The sequence below is a fragment of the Eptesicus fuscus genome, chromosome 6 (genome assembly GCF_027574615.1).
Source record: "Eptesicus fuscus isolate TK198812 chromosome 6, DD_ASM_mEF_20220401, whole genome shotgun sequence".
Lineage (NCBI taxonomy): Eukaryota > Metazoa > Chordata > Mammalia > Chiroptera > Vespertilionidae > Eptesicus > Eptesicus fuscus.
The window spans coordinates 43772096-43795380 of NC_072478.1; the positions used below are offsets into that span (position 1 = coordinate 43772096).

The 23285-nt window shown below is 37.2% G+C and overlaps 1 protein-coding gene across 1 annotated transcript; it reads left to right on the forward strand.

Moving 5' to 3' along the window:
* Positions 1 to 15: 15 nt before the first annotated feature.
* On the forward strand, positions 16 to 23120 carry ETFDH (electron transfer flavoprotein dehydrogenase). The gene is made up of 13 exons (XM_008144473.3): positions 16 to 421; positions 2329 to 2469; positions 2875 to 3104; positions 4766 to 4847; positions 5276 to 5394; positions 8180 to 8257; positions 13453 to 13599; positions 14953 to 15093; positions 16277 to 16420; positions 18706 to 18874; positions 20628 to 20810; positions 21120 to 21341; positions 22388 to 23120. Exons 1-13 carry the CDS (start codon positions 376 to 378, stop codon positions 22549 to 22551), a joined length of 1866 nt encoding a protein of 621 aa, XP_008142695.2. The 5' UTR covers positions 16 to 375; the 3' UTR covers positions 22552 to 23120.
* Positions 23121 to 23285: the final 165 nt, after the last annotated feature.

Consider the following 23285-nt stretch of genomic DNA (forward strand, 5'->3'; position numbering starts at 1 on the left):
CAGGCTCTTCAGCAGAAGACTACAACTCCCAGGATGCCGTACGCGTCGCTTCGCCTCTCACTGCCTTTTGCTGCGGGCGCGGTGCACCATGGGGCTTGGGAGATGGCCGGACACAGACTCAATCCACCACCGGAGGCCGCGGGACACGACCCGGAAGCCTCGGCTAGCACATTGCGTCATGCATGGCGCCGGCGCAGAACGAGAAAGAGGCGGGAACGCCGTGAAGCCTGAGAGGTGGGCTGAGCAGAGAGGCCGACTTCAGCAGAGGGGTTGGTGCTTCCCGGCAGGTAATGGCGCCCCCCGAGGCCTAGAGGTCCAGCGCCCGCGGCGAGCCACCGGCAGTCCTCCTTCCGCTTGTGTCCGACGACAGTCCTGATGACAGTGAACATGTTGGTGCCACTAGCCAAGCTGTCCTGCCCGGGTGAGAGGGGGTTTCCGGAGGGGAGTTAGTGGGGGAAGGTCGAGTAGTTAGGGGAAAAGGGGTCACAGCTGGGGGCTGTAGGCACCTTCCTCCTCCCATGTCCCCTCCGGTCCGCTTTCTCAAGCTAACCTGTGACAGAGGTCACGCCGTCCGCACCTGGTGGCGGGCCCCGGGATCCTCCTGGGACTGGGTGTCCCAAGCCCAGGAATTGACAACTAGGGTAAAGGTCATGAGCCCAGGGAATTGATCCGCACGGTCCCCCTGTGGACTCTTGAACTGAATCGTCCCAAATTCTGGCTCGGACCCTTTATCCCAAAGCTCAGGTGTTGTCTGTTGCATTGTTGGAAATGGGTAAAAGAATATTTGCACAGTGTTTCTCCTTGGTGTTGACCTGAGTTGCGTCTTTGCCGCCAACCTAACACATCTGAATGTTATTCATGATGATTAACATTCATATGTGCTGCGTAAGTCACCAAACTATATCGAGAGCCAGGAATTTTTTTCTACATTGTGTAAAATTAACTCTAGGGGCTTTATCGTGTTATGGGTGTCCCTAGAACCCTCACGATGACTCGTGAAAATACCACATTGCCTCTCCTGTCACTTAAAACAAAAAGGTAGAATGATGCACTTGGGTGGTGTTTTGTTTTGTTTTACTTAAAAACAAAACAAAAAAGTCTTAAAATTCCAAAAAATAAATAAAAGTTCACTGCAGGATCTTGAATTCTCTCACATCTGGCTTAATTTTTTTTAATCTTATTTAAGTTAATTTTCGCTTATGGAATAAACAAGTATACATATTGCAACTTCAAGGATGTTCTTATTATGTAAATTTCATTAAAGTGGAATTCTGTAAAATTTGGCCATTGTATGTATATTAAATAAGTAAAATTTTGTTTCAAGTTCATTTTACTCATGTGTAGATGTGTTGTGGGTTTTTTGTTCTTGTTTTTAATATCGAAGTAGTCAGATGCTGCTATCTGCCCTACTACCTAATTTAGTTGAAGTTAGAAGTCATTCTTGGGCCAAGTGCTAACATAATTCCACCAAATTTACCATTTCCATTTTCCTTGGATGCTTAAATCATTGCCATTTTCAAAGCCTAGTGTTACTACTACTGGCAACAAAGAGACAAGCACAAATGCACTGTCAGTGTGACTTTGATAGGGTGATGTTATGAGTTCAATGGACTTTTGAGCTCACTTCTCTACCAAAATTAAGCCAAGGTGCCTAAGTGTACACTTTAAAGTGAAATATCAGATTTGTTTTCAGAAAAGGAGTAAAGGTCATGATTTTTTTAACCCCCCAGAGGATATCAGACTACCCAGTTCCAAATATTCTCAAGAAAATCACTAGCTGTATAAGCAATAGAATTACAGTTTTGTCTGGTACCAAATCATCAGTTTTCAGAAGCAGATGAAAACTTCTAAACATTAAACTACAGTAATGCTACACTAAACTAAAACTTAAAATATTGCTGTCTTTTAATAAAAATATAAATAATAAATATTCTTAAATGCTCTTTTGAATGATGCTATTACTATATTTGAACTCTGGGACTGAGTTCTATAATATCTTTATGTGTCTTATATATTTTTTTAGCTTTAGGATATGTGAAGGGTTATTTAAGGTTTAAAAATTTATTCCCAATAAAACATTTTTCGTATGCATTTGCAATAGAGAAATTTAGTTTACTTGCCAACTTAAGAGTGATTATCAAAATCAGACTTTTTTGGATGAGGAAACAAATCAAGTGATTTTTTTTTTAAGGTGTTAGGATTAATTAATAGAAAACCAACTAGAAACCAGCTCTGATCCTCAATCCTAGATTTTTTAAATATATTTTTTCAGTCTATTTCTGAGGAAAGCTAATTGAAAAAATAATAATGTTCATAATTTTTGTGCAGCATATCAGTGCTTTCATGCCTTAAAAATTAAGAAAAATTATCTACCTCTGTGTGCTGCAAGATGGGCTTCAACTTCCGTTGTACCTCGAATTACTACCCACTATACTATTTATCCCCGGGATAAGGACAAACGATGGGAAGGTAGGTAATAATTTATGCAAAATTGTTGAGACTTTATAGATACTTTGTATCACTTTGTAGAGGGAAATATTTTTCATGTTACTGTAAAAATATCGAATAATATGTAGATTTATAAAAACAATTACATATTAATATTTAGAAAAACAAATATTTGCTAAATTTATAATAATAAATCTCAAAGCCAAAAGTTCACTTATGGAAGCAAAAATAAAACATGCACTGGAAGCAGAAGTAAGAGAACATGCAATTAATACAGTAATATCCTTAGTATACTTCTCATGCAAAGGAGAGGAGCAATTTCTGAAAATAATAATGTTCTAGACCCTAGAGCATAGTGGGTATTTATAAGCAGGTCATATTCATTCCAGACTTTTTCTGTACTTCTTCAACTTTTTTTCCTCACAGGAGTGAGCATGGAGAGGTTTGCAGAAGAAGCAGATGTAGTAATAGTTGGTGCGGGCCCTGCAGGGCTATCTGCTGCTGTTCGGCTAAAGCAGTTGGCTGCTCAACATGAAAAGGACATCCGTGTGTGTCTAGTGGAGAAAGCTTCTCAAATAGGAGCTCATACTCTCTCAGGGGCTTGCCTTGATCCACGTGCTTTTGAAGAATTGTTCCCAGACTGGAAGGAGAAGGGAGTATGAAAAATTGGTTTTTATGAAAAGTCTAATCTTTATTGAATCTCTATTTCCAAATTACTGGAATAATAGAAACTCTTTTCATGTAATTCTATCTTGAGAAGGATAACTACTGATTTTTTTATTTAAAAGGAGCAAGAATAGATAAAATTATGTCAAATATAGTTATAATTTTAAGATATTAACTCATTTTTGTATAATGCCTTCTTCATGTTATATTTATGGACTGGGTTTATGAGAAGGCATTATCTTGAGAAGATCTTTTAATATTTGTACTGAAAAAAATACAGCATTTTGATTTTGAGGGTATTTCCTAACTTTATAAGTGTTTATATCATTGTTCTTAATAAAGTGTTATCTAAATTTCCAGGGACATTGCAATATCTAAAGCCAAGGAGGATAATCTAATCTAATTTTCTAAAGCAATGAATCATGGTCACCCATATCTAAGCCGAAAAGGCACTGGTATGATATGCAGAGAACCAAGTGTTGGTTTTACTGCTCTCATAATGGTATGGCCTTGGTTAAAATTTTATACTCTATATATTTCAGTGTTTTCTTATGTGAGATGGGTTATGTTATATATATCCTATCTTTAAGGTTAGAATATTTAGTATCTGTGACTATGCTTTGTAAAGGTAAAACATTGTATAAATATTTCTGTATTTTTCCCATGTGGAGTAAACTAAATTCCAAAAAATTAACTTCTGCTGTTCTTTCTAAAATATCAAGCTCCTTTAAAGTAGAAAAACTTTAATTATGCCTAATTAACTTTCTCTTTTCAATATTATGTCAGAAATAGATATCAGTGAATGATTATTGACTAATATCAATTCTAATAGAGAGAAAAAGTTTTTCACATCAAAGCCCTATCTAGCTAGGCAGAAACCATCTATTGTATACTTGTTAATTATCTTTTTCCAAAGGAAAAATAAAACTTGTCTTATGTTTTCATCAAGCAGGAAATTACAACTTGGAGCAAGCTCCTAGGCTAAACTCCCACAGACAGGGCGACAGGAAGCCCTCCTCCTTGATGTGCACATTTCAAAGATGTCTCCAAGGTCCCCAAGAAAGACATTCCTGGGATGCAAAACTGGCTTATTTAAGTTTAAAAAAGATCCCCAAACATCTCAAAGAGACAAAGACAGTCCAAATTTTCTAAAGAAAATTATGAAAGAAAATTGAGGAGGGTAGTTCCCTTTTTTAATTTTTACTTATACATATTTTATTGTTGACAGTATTACAGATGTCTCCCTTTTCCTCCCTATTGATCCCCTTCCACCCAGCCCCTGCTCCACCCCATGCCTTCACCACACTATTATCTGCGTCCATGTGCTATGCATATATGTATATAAGTTCTTTGGTTATTCTCTTCGCATCTCCTGAGCCACCTCCTCTCTAAGATTTGTCAGTCTATTCCATGCATTCATACCTCTGGACCTATTTTGATGGTTAGTTTATTATGTTTATTAGATTCTACATATAAGTGAGAACATGTGATATTTGTCTTTCCTCTGACTGGCTTATTTCACTTAGCATAATATTCTCAAGGTCCATCCATGGTGTCTCTTTACTTTTTGATATAGTTTTTGTTTTTTATTTGTATTTACCCTTACAAATATGAACTAAAACTTCCCTTTCTTAACATATTTTATTTCTAGGCTCCACTTAACACGCCTGTAACAGAAGACAGGTTTGCAATTTTAACACAGAAATATAGAATTCCTGTGCCAATTCTTCCAGGTAAGATATGATAAATAATCACAGAATTATAGAATTCTACAGCTGGAAGGAACGACATTTCATCTGATGAAATTCCGTCCTTTTACAGATGAGAAAGCTGAGGCCCGAGATTTGTTCCTTACCCAGAGTTACACAGCTAGCTTATGGGAAAGCAGGAGTGGAACCCAGTTATTTTGTCTTCCAGTCTAGAAGAATTGAGATAGTCTTGAAAGCCAACTAGGAATTTTTAATTTAATGCTGTAATATTGTTTTTAATTTAATAGAGTTCTAGACCAAAATTATAGAAAAGAAATTAAAATTGTGACCATAAGAGACTGTGTATATTTATGAAGAAATTATACATTGATTTGAATTTTTAAATTAAGTATTTATGTTTTTTAGTTTTATCAATAAAAAGTCAGATTTATAAAGTAAGCATTTATTTTTAGGTCTTCCAATGAATAATCATGGCAATTACATTGTACGCTTGGGACATTTAGTAAGCTGGATGGGAGAGCAAGCAGAAGCCCTTGGTGTTGAAGTATACCCTGGTTATGCTGCTGCTGAGGTTTGTATGGTTTTGTTTTGTGTTTGATATTTATAGAAAGTGATGTTTTCTTTTGAATAAGCAAAAAATGGTACAGAGGTAAAGAAATAAATATGTCGAAAAAGCCATAGGATTTTAGAATTGCAAAATTAGAAGGAATCTTAGAAAGATCTAATCCAAAGAGTACTTGAATTCTTTATATTGTACCCACATCAAATGATGGTCCAACTTATGATTGAATCCCATCAGAGATTAAAAGACCTCTAAATTTTCATTTGGTAATGGATTTTTGGTAATGCACTCTTTCTCATATTGAATAGAAATTTATATTTTATATTATATATAACAAATCTATGCCCTCTTCCAATTGGAAAGACACCTTTCATTTACAATTATGCCCTGCTCTTCCTTCTTCCTTACCTTTACTCTTGTGGTTTTTCTTTCCCAAGTTAAATATTCTCAATTCTTTCAATCGTGTCGATAGTTTGAGTTCCTTCAGCATTCTCACTGCCCTCTTTTGAATACATTTCTCTTTTATTCCCTTATAAGGTGCCACCCAGAATGCATACACTACTTCAAGCCTAGTGTGGAGTAGGGCTATTACCTTCTTCATTCTAGAAAATGTTATTTTGTTAATTCTTTCAAAATAACTCTTGGCAATCATATCATACTGTTGATATTCACTAAGTATTATTGGGGAAGTTATTAAAAACAAAATCTTCACCCTAGCTGGTTTGGCTCAGTGGATAGAGTATCGGCCTGCTGACTGAATGGTCTGGGTTCCATTCTGGTCAAGGGCACATGGCCGGGTTGCGGGCTTAATCCCTAGTAGGGGTGTGTAGGAGGCAATCGATCAATGATTCTCTCCCATTGTTGATGTTTCTATCGCTCTCCTCTCCTTTCCTTTCTGAAATCAATAAAAATACAGTTTTTAAAAATAAATAAAATGATTCACATATATCTCAGAGAATGAGTTTACAGTTACGTTTTCTAACAGATTTGCTGAAAGAATCTCTTATTTTAGAGCCAGGGAAAATTCAAAATAATTTTGTATTTGTATTTACCCTTACAGTATGTAAGTCAAATAGAAACTCTTAGGTCTCTGTATTATACTTGCTGTTACTAATTTGTTTTTCCAGCCCATACATATGCCTTTTGTATTTTGGGCCCAAGGTTGGGGCTTTACATTTCTCCTGGTTAAAATGTCTTGAGATTCATGTCTAAATCACAAATAGGTGGTGTGTAGAATCCATGATTTTCACTTTTTTTGAGTACACAAACACTCAAGTCTCTAATACCTCCTCTTTTTCATCCTTAAATATCATCTATAATAACAAAAGCATGCCCTGACTGGTTTGGCTCAGTGGATAGAGCGTCAGCCTGCAGACTGAAAGGCCCCAGGTTCGATTCCAGTCAAAGGCATGTACCTTGGTTGTGGGCACATACCCCGTAGGAGGTGTGCAAAAAGCAGCTGATCACTGTTTCTTTTTCATCAATGTTTCTAACTCTCTATTCCTCTCTGTAAAAAATCAATAAAATATATTTTAAAAAATAAAATAAAAATAATAAAAGCATAATATGCAAATCGACTGAATGGCCAAACAGTGGAATGACCGTCAGAACGACCACGCTATGATACCCACTGGCGCCAGGCCAGCTAAGGTGGGTGCGATGCGATTGGTCAGGGGGGCCCCACCATCGCCCCATGATCATCCCACAGAGGGAAGCCCAGGCCACCAGCTAGCAGGGCAGTCAATCAAGGAGCTCCATGATCGCCCCAAAGAGGGAGGCCTAGGCTACCCTGCGGTGGCGGGTGGGTGAGGCCTCTCTCTGCATGGATGATCCATTGTAGAGCCCCGGCCAGGTGGGCAGGGCCTACCTCTTTGGGGCGATCCATCGAGGGGCCCCCAGACTGAGAGAGGGTGCAGGCTGGGCTGAGGGGGAACCCCTCCCCCATGCATGAATTTTGTGCACCGGGCCTCTAGTTATCAATAGGATATCATTTTGGGGGGACTCTGAACCAGACTTTAGTTCTAGTTCATAGCTATATTCTGTTAATTCATTTTCTAGGTATCATATAAAATGTTTTTTCTTTTCATTTCCATTGCTGCAAATCCTTATTTTACCTTTCCACTCCTGTGCTTTCTGTTATGTGCTTCTAATGTACATTTTGTACTTACCTATCCAAAGAGTATTTTCCTCCAGAGAGGAAACAAAAGCAGAGTAACCTATTTCTCATCCTCAGAAGTATACTTTTGACCAGTTTTCCTCCTTTCTTCTTGCTCCAGAAATAAACTTTAATCAGCTTTGGGTTGTTGTAAACCTGTTTTGTTGTTGTTAGGTTTGGGTTTGAGAGTTCTTTTTGGGGGGGTGGAAAGGGAGGGAGTCTTTACTCATTTAGGACAGAAGCTTTCCTGACACTCTTCTCTTTCCATCCATGCTGATGGTCTTCATTTGTTACAGGCCTTGATTTCAGGTTCTGTGCATGTTTTTGATATCTGAACTCTTCAAACAGCTTTTGGTTTCATCTTACTGTGTTTCATTGAGCTCTCTGATAGCTTCCCCATTTTCTTCCTGATCAAGGTGGTGACATGTCTTTCATTTCCAGCTGTTTCAGCTGTGTCTTTTATACTCTAAAAGGCAGTATTTTAAGAACATGTTTCCTTTTGCCTGAGTGTTTTAAAGCCTGTATTTCTATAATCTAGAGAACATGTTTACTTTCTAAAAAAAATCTAAGGCTGTTTATTGTTTCTTTTCTAGGTCATTATGAATCCTAAGGTGATAATGAAATATGTTTTCATTTTAGGTCCTTTTTCATGAAGATGGTAGTATAAAAGGAATTGCCACTAACGATGTAGGCATACAGAAGGATGGTGCACCAAAGGTAAATGTTTTAATAATTATGTGCTTAACAAATTGACAAATTAAAAAAAAAAGAGTCAATTTAAACTTAATAATTTAGTTTTGCTACAAACTGCATGTTAAATGTATGTTAGAATAGAATTATTAATTTAGAATTTTTCTCACATTAAAAATATATAAAGGCATCTTTGAATTAAACATCATTTAGTTAAGTAGATAAAACATGTTTAAGAATAATTTTTTAAAAGATCAAAACATGCTCTGGCTGGTGTGGCTCTATTGGTTGGGTATTATCCTATGCACCAAGCAGTTATCGGTTTGTTTCCCTGTCAGGGCACATGCCCAGGTTGCAGGCTCAATCCCCAGTGGGGGGAGCTTGCAGGCAACAGCTGATACATATTTCTCTCTCTCATTCCTCCTCTCTAAAAATCAAGAAAACCTATTAAAAATATAATTTTTAAAAATCAATAAAAACATATTTAAGATATAAAACAAACGTGTCAAATATTTTATTTCACTCATTCATTAATGAGGGAATCAGTAAGATATTACAAGCAACTCAAAGAGTGTTAAAAACAACATACATATATGTAGGTTATCAATCAACTGCATTGCCACCTGAACAATTTTCATTGCTATAGACAACAATCATTTGCATTGCTGCCTAATACCAAAGCTCTTGAGTTTTACCTGTTACATTGCTTCTTCTAGTACAGTGATGGGCAACCTTTAGAGCTTGGTGTGTCAAACTTCGCCAAAAAACTGAGCATAACTCGGGTAGTGTGTCACTTTGAGGAAAAAACTAACTCCAAGACTCTAGTCGCAAATGTTTCATCCTCAGGAGCAGCAAATGTTTCATCCTCTGCATGCGGCCGCGTGTCATCAGAAATGGCTACGCGTGTCAGTGCTGACACGCGTGTCATAGGTTCGCCATCACTGTCTAGTAGTTTGGCCAAATCAGTATCAGATTAGGTCTTGAGACTTGGCATGTCTGATAGTTATGGCCTCAAAAGCTGTGTTTGTTTGTTTTTGTTGTTGTTTTTCCTCACCCGAGGATATTTTTCCATTGATCAGGGCCATCTGTGGGGTGACCGGCAGGCAGGGCGATAAGGGGCCCCCACTGGCACCGCCCTGCCCTCTGCCACCACCGCAGGTCGAGCATTATGCTGAGCGAAATAAGCCAGTTGGAGAAAGATAAATATTACATGATCTCACTCATTTGTGGAATATAATGAACAACATAAACTGATGAACAAAAGTAGATCCAGAGACTTAGAAGCATTGATCAGATTTTCAAACCTCAGAGGGAAGGCAGGGGAGGGTGGGAGAAGGGGATAGTGATCAACCAAAGGACTTGTATGCATGCAGATAAGCATAACCAATGGACACAGACAGTAGTCAGGCAAGAGCACGTGCTGGGGAGCGGGGGTGACTGGGGAGAGGTCAATGGGGGAAAAAGGAGTCATGTAATACTTTCAACAATAAAGAATTTAAATTTAAAAAACAGTCATGGGATGTAAAGTACAGCATAGGGGATATAGTCAATAATCTACAAATATAAAAGCCAAGAGACTGGAACGACTGGTCGATATGACGCAAACTGTGGCAGCCAATCACCCGCGGCCCCTCCCCCTGGCCGGCTCTGCCTCCAACCACCCTCCCTACCCCAATCAGGGGCAGGGCCAGCCAGCCAACAGCCCACGGCCCCTTCCCCCCCACCCCCCGCCGGCCCTGCCCTGATTGACCCCATTGGGGAGGGCCGGCCGGACCCCACCCGGGCACAAATTCATGCACCAGGCCTCTAGTATTGTAATAACTATGTATGGTACAACTGGGTACTTGAAATATCTGGGGATAACTTTGTAAAGTATATGATTGTCTAACAAATATTCTATACACCTAAATCTAATACAAAATAATATTGAATTTAACTAATTAAAAAATAAAATTTAAATAAAAACAACTAAAAAGAAAGACAACACGATGAAAAATGTGCAATATCTCAAAAATGGACAACTTACAGAATGGCAAGTCATGGTGATCACTAATCATACAGAAAGATACTTGGATACCTTTTCTTCAGTCCACATCTTAAATGTCATTTCTCCAAAAAGGCCAATCCTGTCCAGAATAGTTCCCTTCTATTATTTTCTCTCATAACACCCAGTACTTTCTTTTATAGCATTAAGTCATATTTTCTTTTTACATACTCAGGTATTTACATAATGTCTTCCTCTATGACTAGCCCAATGGAAAGGGACATGTCTTTTTTTATTCATCTCTATATTCCCAATGACTAACATAGAACCTAGAACATTGTAGGTGTTCATTTAATATTTCTTAAATCAAAAAGAAATGCTGAAAATAGTAGTCAGGAAGATGCAAATTAACATAGCAGTGAGTTATTCCTACACTTAGCTAAGATTTATAAGGAACAGTTAAATCTAGGGAAAAGGGTCTTTTTATTTAGTGCTGGTGTAAATATTCATTGTTTCTGGCTCTTTAGAAGGCAATCTGGCAATGTCTGATAAAGTAACAATAGGTGTGCCCTTTGAGCTAACAGTGCCAGTCCTCAGAGTCTATCTTACAGGAATAAAAGCACCAATAGTAAAAGGATACACACACACAGAAGGGTGCATGTTTTATAACATTGTTTATTGTTGCAAATAAACTGGAAACAGAGTGAATGGCTATCACCCACTAGCTGAATAACCTATGGTATTTCCACATGGACTACTACCAGCCAATAAAGAGAAAGATTTGAGCTATTCAGTGACTTGAAAAGATTCCCAGGAAATCTTTTAAGTGAGAAAGGTAAGCCACACAAAAATTTGTATTATATGATCCTGTGTTTGTAAAATAAACCCCCAATAGTTTAAGTGTATATGCATCTCCAGATGTGTATGTGTATATATATTTGGGTAAAACCTCACATACTAGGTTGTTAACATAGTTTATGGATGAGTGAGGTGTAATGAGAGGAAGGAGATAAGAACAAAATTAAAAGTTCCTGAGTAATTTGTAGGATGTATGTGCCTATACAATATACATGTATGCATATATATGACATGAGTAAGCACTGTACAAGAAAATAGACATTACCAGTAAACATATGAAAGATATTCAAATTCTCTAATAACCAAAAATATTAAATTAATAATGAAATAATTCTCACCATTTAGACTGAAAATATTTGGCACCAAGGATATTCATCTGAGCAGTACTTATAACAGTGAAACACTGGAACAACCTACATGTCCAACTATTAAGAATTGGTTGAAATATTAAGGGAATCTATTCAAGCATTCAAAATGAATGCTTTATTTGGTATATATTGCCTTAGGTAAATCACTACTATAATAATAAAAGGGTAATATGCTAATTAGACCAGATGTCTTCTGGATGTCATTCCAGACGTCCTTCCTGACGAAGCTGGGGCCAGAGGGAAGCCAGCCCGGGTCCCGGGTGCCTGCCCGTGGCCAGAGGAGGGGAGCCTGGGTCCCAGGTGCTGGAGGGAAGCCGGTGCCGGCAGCCCGGGTCCCCAGTGCCGGAGGGAAGCCAGTGCCAGCAGCCAGGGGAAGGAAGGCCTACTCTTGCACGAATTTTCATGCATCAGGCCTCTAGCTGTGATATAATACAAAAACAGTAATTAAACAGTTTGCCAGTGTAAAATTATTTTTGGTGTGACTGTGTCTGTATACTCACATATGCAACTATGTGAGTAGAGAAATATCAGGAATGATATATTTCATGACACTTTCCTGATTATTCTGTATTTCTTTATTCAGTAACTTTATTGAGTACCTACCATGTGCTAGACGTAAGTATCCTATATAATAAAAGGCCAGAGATCGTAATGGCATCACGACCATAACAACCGTTAGATCAGAATCACCATGGCCTCTCGCCAGGCTGGCCCTGCCCCCAAGCAATCAGTTAGGGGCAATCAGGTAGGCAGGCAGAGTGGTTAGGGGCAATCAGGCAGGCAGACCAGCGGTTAGGAGTGATCAGGTAGGCAGATGGCCCCTCTCAGGGCTGGCCCCGCCCCCCAGCAAGCGGTTAGGGGTGATCAGGTAGGCAGGCAAGTGATTAGGGGTGATCTGGCAAGCAGCCAGAGGCGGTTAGGGGTGATCAGGCAGGCAGGGGAGCAGTTAGGGGCCTCAGGCAGGCAGGCAGAGGGGTTAGAGGTGATCAGGCAGGCAGGCAGGTGAACGGTAGGAGCCAGCGGTCCCGGATTGTGAGAGATGTCCCAGATTGGAGAGGGTGCAGGCTAGGCTGAGGGACACACACACACACACACATGCACGAATTTCATGTACCTGGCCTCTAGTCTATATATAAAAAAGCCTAAGCAACCATTATGACCCATCAGTATGATGAGCACTGACCACCAGGGGGTAGACACTCAACACAGGAGCTGCCCCATGGTGGTCAATGCACTCCCACAGCCAACTTCCCGCGGTCCCTCCCCCTGCCCGACCAACCTTCTGCAGTCCCTCCCTCAGGCCAGCTGGCCAGCCCCAATGGCCCCAGTGGCCACAATCATTCCGATCGCTGGCCAGGCTGAGGGACCCCACCCATGCATGAATTCGTGCACGGGGCCTCTACTAAAATATAAGAGAGCAAAAGATAAAGGATTTTAATCATAGCTTTTTCCCCCTTGGAGAAAACATTTGTTTTACAATGTACATTCAACAATACAAGTAAAATTAAAGTGAAAAAGGCAACTAGATGAATATATTTAGTATGATCCTATTTGTGTTAGAAGGATATAAATAGGCTCTGTTTTTCATTCATGGAAATTTTCCGCCATGAAAATTTCACAAGAAAACTATTATTTTTTGCTTCAAATGACGGGACTGGGAAGTCAGGAACAGTGGGGGAATGGCCTTTCACTTTTCGCTTTATATTTGTTTGTAGAGAATTTGGGGGGGCAAAAGTGCTTTATTTGCTGTTTTAATTCTTACAAACTTTAATTTTTACAAACTTAACTGTTCAATCAAGTACTTTTGAAGTAAAATAGAAAAATATCACAAAGACACAAAATATATTATTAAATTTCAATTAGATTCCACTTATAACAGTACTTAATTTTACTTCTAATATATGTGCATTGTCTCTACTATACACGACTCATAGTTCAATTCAAAACTGACCAGGATGTGAATATGTTTTAAATTATCAAATGTTGCAATTTAACATGTTTTTATTTCTTAGACAACATTTGAGAGAGGACTAGAACTACATGCCAAAGTTACAATTTTTGCAGAGGGTTGCCATGGACATCTAGCCAAGCAACTGTATAAGAAGTTTGATTTGAGGGCCAATTGTGAACCCCAAACCTACGGAATTGGACTGAAGGAGGTATCCTGGCTTGTTTTTGTAATTCTTATGTTAAAATATGGAACTTTAAATTCATTGTATTATAATGCTGATTTAATTTTACAATTATATTTTTCATTGACTTAAAATATTATGACTGAAAATATTTGGGATATTTTTCAAAGGGCTAGAAAATATTACAATCAAAATTCATTATTATCTAAATTGCATCTATATGTTGTAATTGTTTTATCAAATATTGCTGAAAGAAGTCTTGAACTTGAAAATATTTGTAACATTTATTTTTTTATTGTAATGCCATTTCCCGTGATAGTATTGGACCTGCTATTCATATGCTAGTTATAGGATGACCACATCCTATAAGAATTGTTCATTCAAAATTGTAATGTGAAGATAACTTCGTTTATGAAACTTACACTCAGTCATGGTATATTGATATGAAACCTAAAATTTAGTTAGGTTAAGTGTTGTATATTTTCTCAATTTATCCAATCGCTAGACTATTAGCATAATATGCTAATTAGACCGGATGTCCTTCCGGATGAAGCCGGGACTTCGAGGGAAGCCCAGGTCCAGTGCCTGCAGGTGGCCAGAGGGAAGCCTGGGTCCCGGGTGCCAGAGGGAAGCTGGTGCCAGCAGCCGAGGGAAGAAAGGCCTACTCTTGAACGAATTTTATGCATTGGGCCTCTAGTTAGAATATAAAAGTTTCATTATATCCTTTTGTTTAAATTTATTTTTAGGGTAAAGCTCAGAAAGGTTTAATTCTATATATAAGTAGATTCATTATATTGTGAATAAGTGTTTAATTGTTTGGTAGATTGCACATATTACCTGCTTTTTAGACAATATCTTAGATGGAAATTATTTAAAATTTAAACTTACCATTCTAAAACTAGGATGAATAATTTGCTTAATTTGAGGAGGGGGCTGTGCAAGAAACAGTAAAATATTTTACTTGAAGAATAACAGAGTGTACAGTACCAGATCTTAAGTGTACCTTATAAAAAAGTTAATTTTTATAAGGTTACTACACACATGTTACCACCACCCAGATCAAGACATAGAATATTACCAAAACCCCAAAAGTTGCCCTCATCTCTTCTGGGCTGTTTCCTAGAATCGTATGAAAGTCTTATTAATTTGAACATCTTAATGTATAAAAGTGTTCATAACATTTCTGACCTTTCTCTTTACTCCGATTCATCATGCTACATTTTTTGTATCATTTTCTTTAACATTTAAAGTACTTTTTTTTATGTTTCTCTTGTTACAGTTTTTACTTGTAATTTTCATAAATAAGACAAACTTGGTAAGTTTTATACATTGTAGTGACATAAAAAAATTAAATAATACTCTAGGACTTTTTTTTTTAAGCTATGGCTTATTGATGAAAAGAAGTGGAAACCTGGAAGAGTAGATCACACTGTTGGCTGGCCCTTGGACAGACACACTTATGGAGGCTCTTTCCTCTACCATTTAAATGAAGGGGAACCCCTGGTGGCTCTTGGTTTTGTGGTAAGTTATACGCCCATTATGGAAAGTTCTGTTAGTCACTGGATCATCGAGGTTATAAAACAAGGGTTGTGAATCTGAAGAATGTAAAATGCTTTACTTAAAGCTTATGTTCTAATGTAATCAGCATGTAAAGTGCTTATGGTTATTAGAGACATTAGTCTACTTAACACACATAGCTTTACTAATAGGAGCTCCTCTGTGTCAGGCTCTGCTAGATATTTCACTGAGAACTCTAAGTTTCATAAAATCCTATGAAGTAGCTATAGCCTTTTTTACTGATGGGAAGTCCAAACAAGTTAAACAACTTTCCCAAATACGCCTATTAAATGACAGAGGCAGTTACACACTTCAAAGCCCATTTCCATTATGGCATGCTGCCCCTGAAAATTTAGTCAGCACTGAGTTTGAACTTACAACTTTTTAAAAACATGAGCATTTTCTCTTTTTGGCCACTTATATCATTAGTAAATTACATCTTGAACATCATGAGGAACAGAAAAATAGCGAATTTCTGCACCTTGGAATTGGTGGCAGTTTATTGTTTAATGTCATGATTAAACCTGCATATGAACCATTGTTAAACTTAGGTGCTTTTTGAAATTCAGACAAGTTTCAGTAGGATCGCCTTTGTGTAGTTATTCTGGTGACAATCTTTTCAAAGCAAAAAAGGCATGGTTATTAATTTCAGCACTACATTAATGCCTTTAAAATGTAACCTTTTATATTTCTTATCCTATTTTTTCTAAGTATGATTATATCCTGTTTATTTTTGCCTCAGTAGTACTGCATATAGCTTATTTATTTGTAGAGTTCGTATTGATAACTGAATAATTATTACAATTCCTTTTGTAGAAACACAATGTGAGGGACACTTACCTACAAATATTTTTCTAATATGGACTTCAATATATAGAGCACAGTGATTTATTAATGTATTCCAAATATTTAAAGTTTTCTTATATTAACACAAGGTATTCTTTTGTTTACCCTTTCTTTTCCAAACATTTTATTTAGTTATTTATTTAAATTTAGGTTACTATGTATATTTCTCTAAGTACTTTGAGTATAAGAAATTTAATGTACATGTTTTCTGATAAAAATTGCTCACATTTTAGCTTGATATAATTTGAAATAAAATGTCTAATTGCATAAACATATCAAATTTAATTATAAAAATTTTAAGGTTGGTCTGGACTATCAAAATCCATACCTGAGTCCATTTAGAGAGTTCCAGAGGTGGAAACACCATCCTAGCATTCAGCCAACATTGGAAGGTGGAAAAAGGATTGCATATGGAGCCAGAGCTCTCAATGAAGGTGGCTTTCAGGTAAGTCTCCCAACTTTTTTATTCTTTATTTATGTATTATAAATTCAACATTGAAAATATAATGTTATAAAGAATAGAAAATCACTTCATGGGGGAAAATTTAGGTAATTCAGCAAGTCACCTAGTATTTATACGACTCTGTCACACTGTAGTTAAATAAATTACACCATGAATTTAAAGAATATATTGACTTCAATGGCTTTTTTTGTTTTTTAACCAGAAAGGTAAAACTATGTGACCCAAGATATTTTTCTTTATCCTTTTTTATAATTTTTAATATATATTTTTTTCTTTCAGAGAGGAAGAGATAGAAACATTAATAATGAGAATCACTGATTGGCTGCCTCCCACATGCCCCCCACTGGGCATGGAGCTTACAATGGAACCTGGGCATGTGCCTTGACCAGGCTCAACCACTGAGCGACACAGGTTGGGCCTTTTATTCTTTAGCTGCCAGGAAATTCCAAGGCAAATTCTAGGTTTTGTTATATTCAATAGCACATACACATTCTCATTTTAAAACATCTGCTTTGTATGCTTCAACATCTCAGATGGGTTTTAGGAAAAAACCTAAACTTTTTACTTAAATTTTCCGATTTAAATAGTCAGTTTCAGAAACTTATTTTCAGTTAGTTTTAAAGACCATAAAAGCAGTCATTTGGAACATTGTTTTATTTTTATTGATCTAACAAATATTACATGACTATTTTTATTGTCCTTCAGTCTATACCCAGAGCTCACCTTTATCTATTAGGTTTCTAATTATTTGTAGCCCTAGTTTAATGAATGTTCCAGAATACAGCATTTCTGAGTGAACTTTTCCTTGTTCCAGCATGCCCCCTACTGGGGATGGAGCTCACATTGCAACCTGGGCATGTGCCCTGACCAGGCTCAACCACTGGTCAACCCAGTTCCTTAACAAAATGCCTGTAACTGTCCACACAGGGGATCCTCCCAGAACTTAAAAACACACATTTTCATTGTGCCATCCAATTTTTACTCTTAGGATTTAAGCACCAATTTGGAAGAACTTGCACTAACAATCCACATCTTGTCTTCTAGTTCTTGAATCAAATTTAGTGTTAACAAGAACACAGCCTTGAGAAGTGCTGTCATTATCCAAGTTTTTAGCCATTATCTGGTTTCAGCTAATGGCATTCCAGAAAGTCCTTTACCCATACTGTCTGCTCTGTGATCCTGATGTGATGCTCTTGTGTGTGGTCCAAGAGAATTACAGTCATAAATTCATTCCCACATGTACTGTAAAAGGATGGGGTCCTTTTACCAGCATTCTTCTACCTCGTTTTGCTTCTCACCACCTTTCCCTTATAGTTAGAATTTTCTAATTGAAGGGACCTGTGGCCACAGATTGGTCATCATGTCTTCCTGCAGCTGATGGCAGTTGTTTCCCCATTAAGTATCTGTCCTCTGAGTCGCTTTCAGCACCATCAGCCAAACTTTACCACCCACCACTTTCTCAACAAAGACCATGGCTTCCTTTAGGAAACCCACAGAGAAGAAAAAATGCAGGAGAAATGAACAACTCTGTCTCACCTCTCTCCTTTCCTTTTCAAACTATAGATTATAGTACATTTTCCCATGCAAACAACCTACAATTTAGGTGCCACATTATGGGGTTTATATAAGCTTTTATTGGCTAACACAAAAATATCACCAGCCTTTATTACATTATTCCTTATCAGTAATGTATACTGAGGCCCAAACAACTATCTTAAAATTATGAGGGGGAAATTCAACTTATTCTCAAGTTAATTAAAATGTTATTTAAGGTAATAGCTAATTGTGATGCCATGATTAGAACCTATGTTTCCATCCCTAGATATCAAAGTAAAATAAAACGTGTATACAGAGGTAAGGTACCATCCTTTGTATATCATGTTACCATGATGTAAAAGCAGATCACAATTTAGATAAGTCATCCAGGTTTAGGGAATATTTTTCACTATGATATGTGTACATGAAAACATTTTATTTAAATGTTCAACCTCTGGTCTTAAATCTACTTCATATAGGTTAGTCATGGGGAGGAAGAAGGAAAAATTTGTAATAGAAAAATGGTAATAATTCTAATCCTCATTCATTAGGGAGGGGAAAAAACTGCCCTTGCTCTTTTTTTTTTTTCCTTCAGTATATTCATTTTCTTCTTTTTTAAAGAAATGTTTCTCTATATCTTTAAACTTACTTAAGAGGCTAATAATGTGGAGTGGTCAGTTTTGCATGTTTAATTTGAGCTAACAGTACACTTTAAATGTTTCTTTCCTTAGTCTATACCAAAACTCACCTTTCCTGGTGGCTTACTAATTGGCTGTAGTCCTGGTTTCATGAATGTTCCCAAGATTAAAGGTACCCACACAGCAATGAAAAGTGGAGTTTTGGCAGCAGAATCTATTTTTAATCAACTAACTAGTGAAAATCTCCAATCAAAGACGATAGGTAAGAACTTCCTATTTATTTAAAGTATAGAAATTGGTTAGGTTTTCATTGAAACATTGATTTCAAGTTGGAGAGTACTGCATTACATTACACACATATAACATACACAGTAAGATACCTCACAAATACCGAAGTGTCTTGTCTGAAAACAGGAGAGCTGTGCAAACTGCAGAATCCAGCACCATCCTTGGCAGGGGTGGCAAGCACCAGCATTGATGACACTTCTACTGCGGTGGAGAGGAACAGCTAGCACTTAGGCCTCAGTGAGCCCTTAGTCTAAAAAGACCTTCTAATGATTCTCCACTTTTCTCAGAGTAAAAGCCAAAGTTCCCTCACCCTCTGACTTCACCTTGGTCAAATACCACTCTCACAGTGAATCCAATTGATTTGCAACACACAGCACTCTCAACACCCCCACCCCACACAAAGTTTTCTATAATTTTTTCCCCTTTGATACACTACATAATTTATCAACTTTGTCTTTGTCTCCTGCCTCTTGGAAGGACAACCTGATTATGCCTTCAAATCTTTGTAGGAAAGGAGGCCTAGGGTGTGGGAGAAGAAAAGTAGAACAGAAACAGCAAGGTGGAGTGTGATGGTTGAGTAGTGGAACATTTTTCTAATTTTCTTGCCAAGTATCTTTCCTTTTTGGACCAACTTGTCATGTAAGCATAATACCACACATAGAAAGTACTGGAGCAAGTACATCCAGACTGGGAATAATGGCTGGAAATTATGACTGGAAAGAACATACTCACTGCCTGGCTGGTGTGGATAAGGAGTTGAACATCGACCCATGAACCAGGAGATCACGATTTGATTCTGGGTCAGGGCACATGCCAGGTCATGGGCTCGATCCCCAGTAGAGGGCTTGCAGGAGGCAGTCGATCAATGATTCTCATCATTGAACTTTCTCTCTCTTTCCTTCTCTCCGAAATCAATAAAAACATTTAAAAAAATAGTCATTATGTAACTCACAAACATTTATAAGAACAACTTTGTCCCATTAAGTATTAAATGCATGCACCAAGTTTTAGGTATTGTTATAATTTCCTAGGGCTGCCACAACAAAGTACCACAAACTGGGTGGCTTAAAACAACAGGAAATTTGAGTTTTACAGGCTAGCAGTTTGAAACTAAGGTGTTGGCAGGACCACACTCTGTGTAGTCTCTGGGTGAATCCTTTCTTGCCTCCCAAGCTTCTGAAAGCCTCAGGCATTCACTTGGTTTGTGATAGAATTAACTCCAATATCTGCCTCCATCTTTACCTATCTTTTTGCTTGTCTGTCCCCCATAAGGACCCCAGTCTGGATTAAGGGCTCCCTCTACTCCAATATGACCTCATCTTAACTATTACATCTGCAACAACCCCATTCTGACCCATTCTTAAATACTGGGAGGTTTGGACTTTAAAATATCTTTTTTGGGGAGACACAATTCAACCCGTAACAGAAGTATTTCATTGATCACTTATAATTTTTTTTTTTTTACTTTTATAGGAAGCATAAACTCTTTATCTTGAGCTTCCTTTTCAGGTTCCCTACTTTTAAAACTTAACTTTCCATGCTACCAGTGTAAGAAATCAAATTTAGATGCTGCCAACATTTATATGAAACAATCTTCGTGTGCTCTTGTGACCACCTGTTTTTTAAATTTAAGATTGACTCATCAGAAGTTTCAAAATACCTTGATTAATGTACTTTATACTCCTTGAGGCAATTTCACACTTAACATCTCGTATTTTTAATAAAAGGACTCCAGGTAACTGAGTATGAGGACAATTTGAAGAAATCATGGGTGTGGAAAGAGCTATATTCTGTTAGAAATATAAGACCATCCTGCCATGGATTCCTGGGTTTATATGGAGGGATGATTTACACTGGAATCTTTTACTGGATATTTAGAGGAATGGAACCATGGACTCTAAAACATAAAGGTAATTACAACATATTTGAGTGTGTTATAATCATTAAAACTCATGAATGGAATCCATTAAGCAGTTGAAAAGTGATCTTTATTTCTTTGTTTTAAATTTGCTTTATTAAAATAAAAGTGACTTCAGGGTGTGGAAAAAAAAAGAAAAAAAATTGCTTTATTAATGACAGATTCGGTCTAAGTGAACAGCGTATCATTATTATGAGCGCAGTCTTATTTCTTTGGTATATTTTCAAGTTTGTTTGTTTTTTTAAGTACTTTAAAATTAGTGTTGTATATTTATTTAAAATCTTCCTCAAAACTTTTGAAGGTGCTGACTCTGATCGGCTCAAGCCAGCCAAGGATTGCACACCAATTGAGTATCCGAAACCTGATGGACAGATTAGTTTTGACCTTCTGTCATCTGTGGCTCTGAGTGGTACTAATCATGAACATGACCAGCCAGCACATTTAACCTTAAAGGATGACAGTATACCTGTAAATAGAAATCTGTCAATATATGATGGGCCCGAGCAGCGCTTCTGCCCTGCAGGTCAGTACTGTATTTCTATTCATTCCTATTCGCTTTAAACATGTAAGAAATGTTTCCATTGCTTGGAAATTATAAATGACTCCTATATCCAGCTTTCTTTAGAAAATATTATTTTATGGTTTTTACTCTAGCAATGTTAAAATAATAGGGATTTCTTTTGAAGCCTAATTCAGAGGACATTTCTCAAGAGGTCTTTCTGTGTCTACCCTCGGGCCAAGGCCCACAGAAAACCAAACTGCCCTGATCGGTTTGGCTCAGTGGATAGATCGTCGAACCTTCGGACTGAAGGGTCCCGGGTTCGATTCCAGTCAAGGGCATGTACCTTGGTTGTGGGCACATCCCCAGTGGCAGTGTGCAAGAGGCAACTGATGGATGTTTCTCTCTCATTGATGTTTCTAACTCTCTATCCCTTTCCCTTCCTCTCGGTAAAAAAATATATATATATATATATTTAAAAAAAAAAAAAAAGAAAGAAAACCAAAGAATACCTCTTTCCACATTCCCATAACTTTAAAAAAAACAAATAATTTGTTTTTAAACAAAATGCTAAAATACAAGCTATAGCCACATTCAGCTCAAGAAAATAGTCCCAAATTTGAAATGCATCACGAATACTGTATCTTTTAGTGCTGAGTTTTCAACTAGAATTATAAAATGGTAACTGAGTCTCAAATGATACACTAAAATAGAGCTCAGCTGTATAAAAATTAGTACACTGTGGAGAGGGACTAAAATGTCTCTTTGAGGGCAGGGACTTTATCTTTTGACTTTATTATTTTAATCATTTCTGTCATAATACCAGGTTATAAACAGGGTTAAGACTGGCTCTGTTTTGTTTTTTCAGCTACAGCAGCATATAGCATATTATATATACAGAATTGTAACTCAAAAGCAGCCAAGATATTTGTAATATGCTCTATGAGTAAACATTCTGAAAACAAACTTGCAAGGTTTCTGTAGCTACTATTTCCAGGACTTCAATTTCTATTTTTGAATTTTGAAAGTTCAAAGAGTTAGGTACTTAACAATATTATTTCTCCTTACAGGAGTTTATGAATTTGTACCTTTGGAACAAGGTGATGGATTTCGGTTACAGATAAATGCTCAGAACTGTGTGCATTGTAAAACGTGTGATATTAAAGATCCAAGTCAGAATATTAACTGGGTGGTACCTGAAGGTGGTGGAGGACCTGCTTACAATGGAATGTAAACTATAATTTCATTTGCAGGCAAGTCTGATAAACACTTTCTTTAAAATGTATGGTAAGCTAACTCTAAAATGTTAAGAAGTTAGCAAGTGTCAACATATAGCATATTACTGATCAGAATGTTAATAAAATATCAGGGAAATAGAAATTTTATACTATACCTAAATTTGTCCCACAAAAAATTATCAATATTTATCTTAAATAAAACTTTATTAGTGATGTAGCATTTACTTACCTCTTAAATTCTTCAAAGATTCATTACCAACAGCAAAAATAAAGCTGAATGTGGCCTTTCGTGTACATTTGACTTGCCAAATTCAAAACTTCAAGTATAAAAATAAATGTATACTTTAGAGCAGAGGTTGGCATCTAGCCCACTACTTTTCTTCCAGTTTTCTTGGAATACAGCCATGCCATGCCCCTTGCAGAAATGAGTAATTGTGACAGAATACAATGGTCCTAAAAATTTACTATCTGGTCCTGTGAGTATAAAACACCAGCACAAACCAACCAGTTTACAGAAAGCTATATCAAGGAATTAAGGGAAATAACACAAATTTAAGCTTTCATCTGTTTATTCAACAAATGTATCTTTAGTTTAAAAATAGGTTGAACACCACTATTCTTTGTAATACAGATAGCCTGGGGGGGGCGGTCAACTTCACTGTACTTTGTAACACTTTTATTAGAGTGAACCGATATCAGTATTTCTAAACTGTAAACAATGGGGAACTGA

Coding starts and splice junctions, on each gene's coding strand:
- ETFDH (XM_008144473.3), top strand. CDS start 376: ATGACAGTGAACATGTTGGTGCCACTAGCCAAGCTGTCCTGCCCGG. Junction 2,470..2,874: donor TAAGGACAAACGATGGGAAG/GTAGGTAATAAT, acceptor TTTTCCTCACAG/GAGTGAGCATGGAGAGGTTT. Junction 21,342..22,387: donor GCAGCGCTTCTGCCCTGCAG/GTCAGTACTGTA, acceptor TTCTCCTTACAG/GAGTTTATGAATTTGTACCT.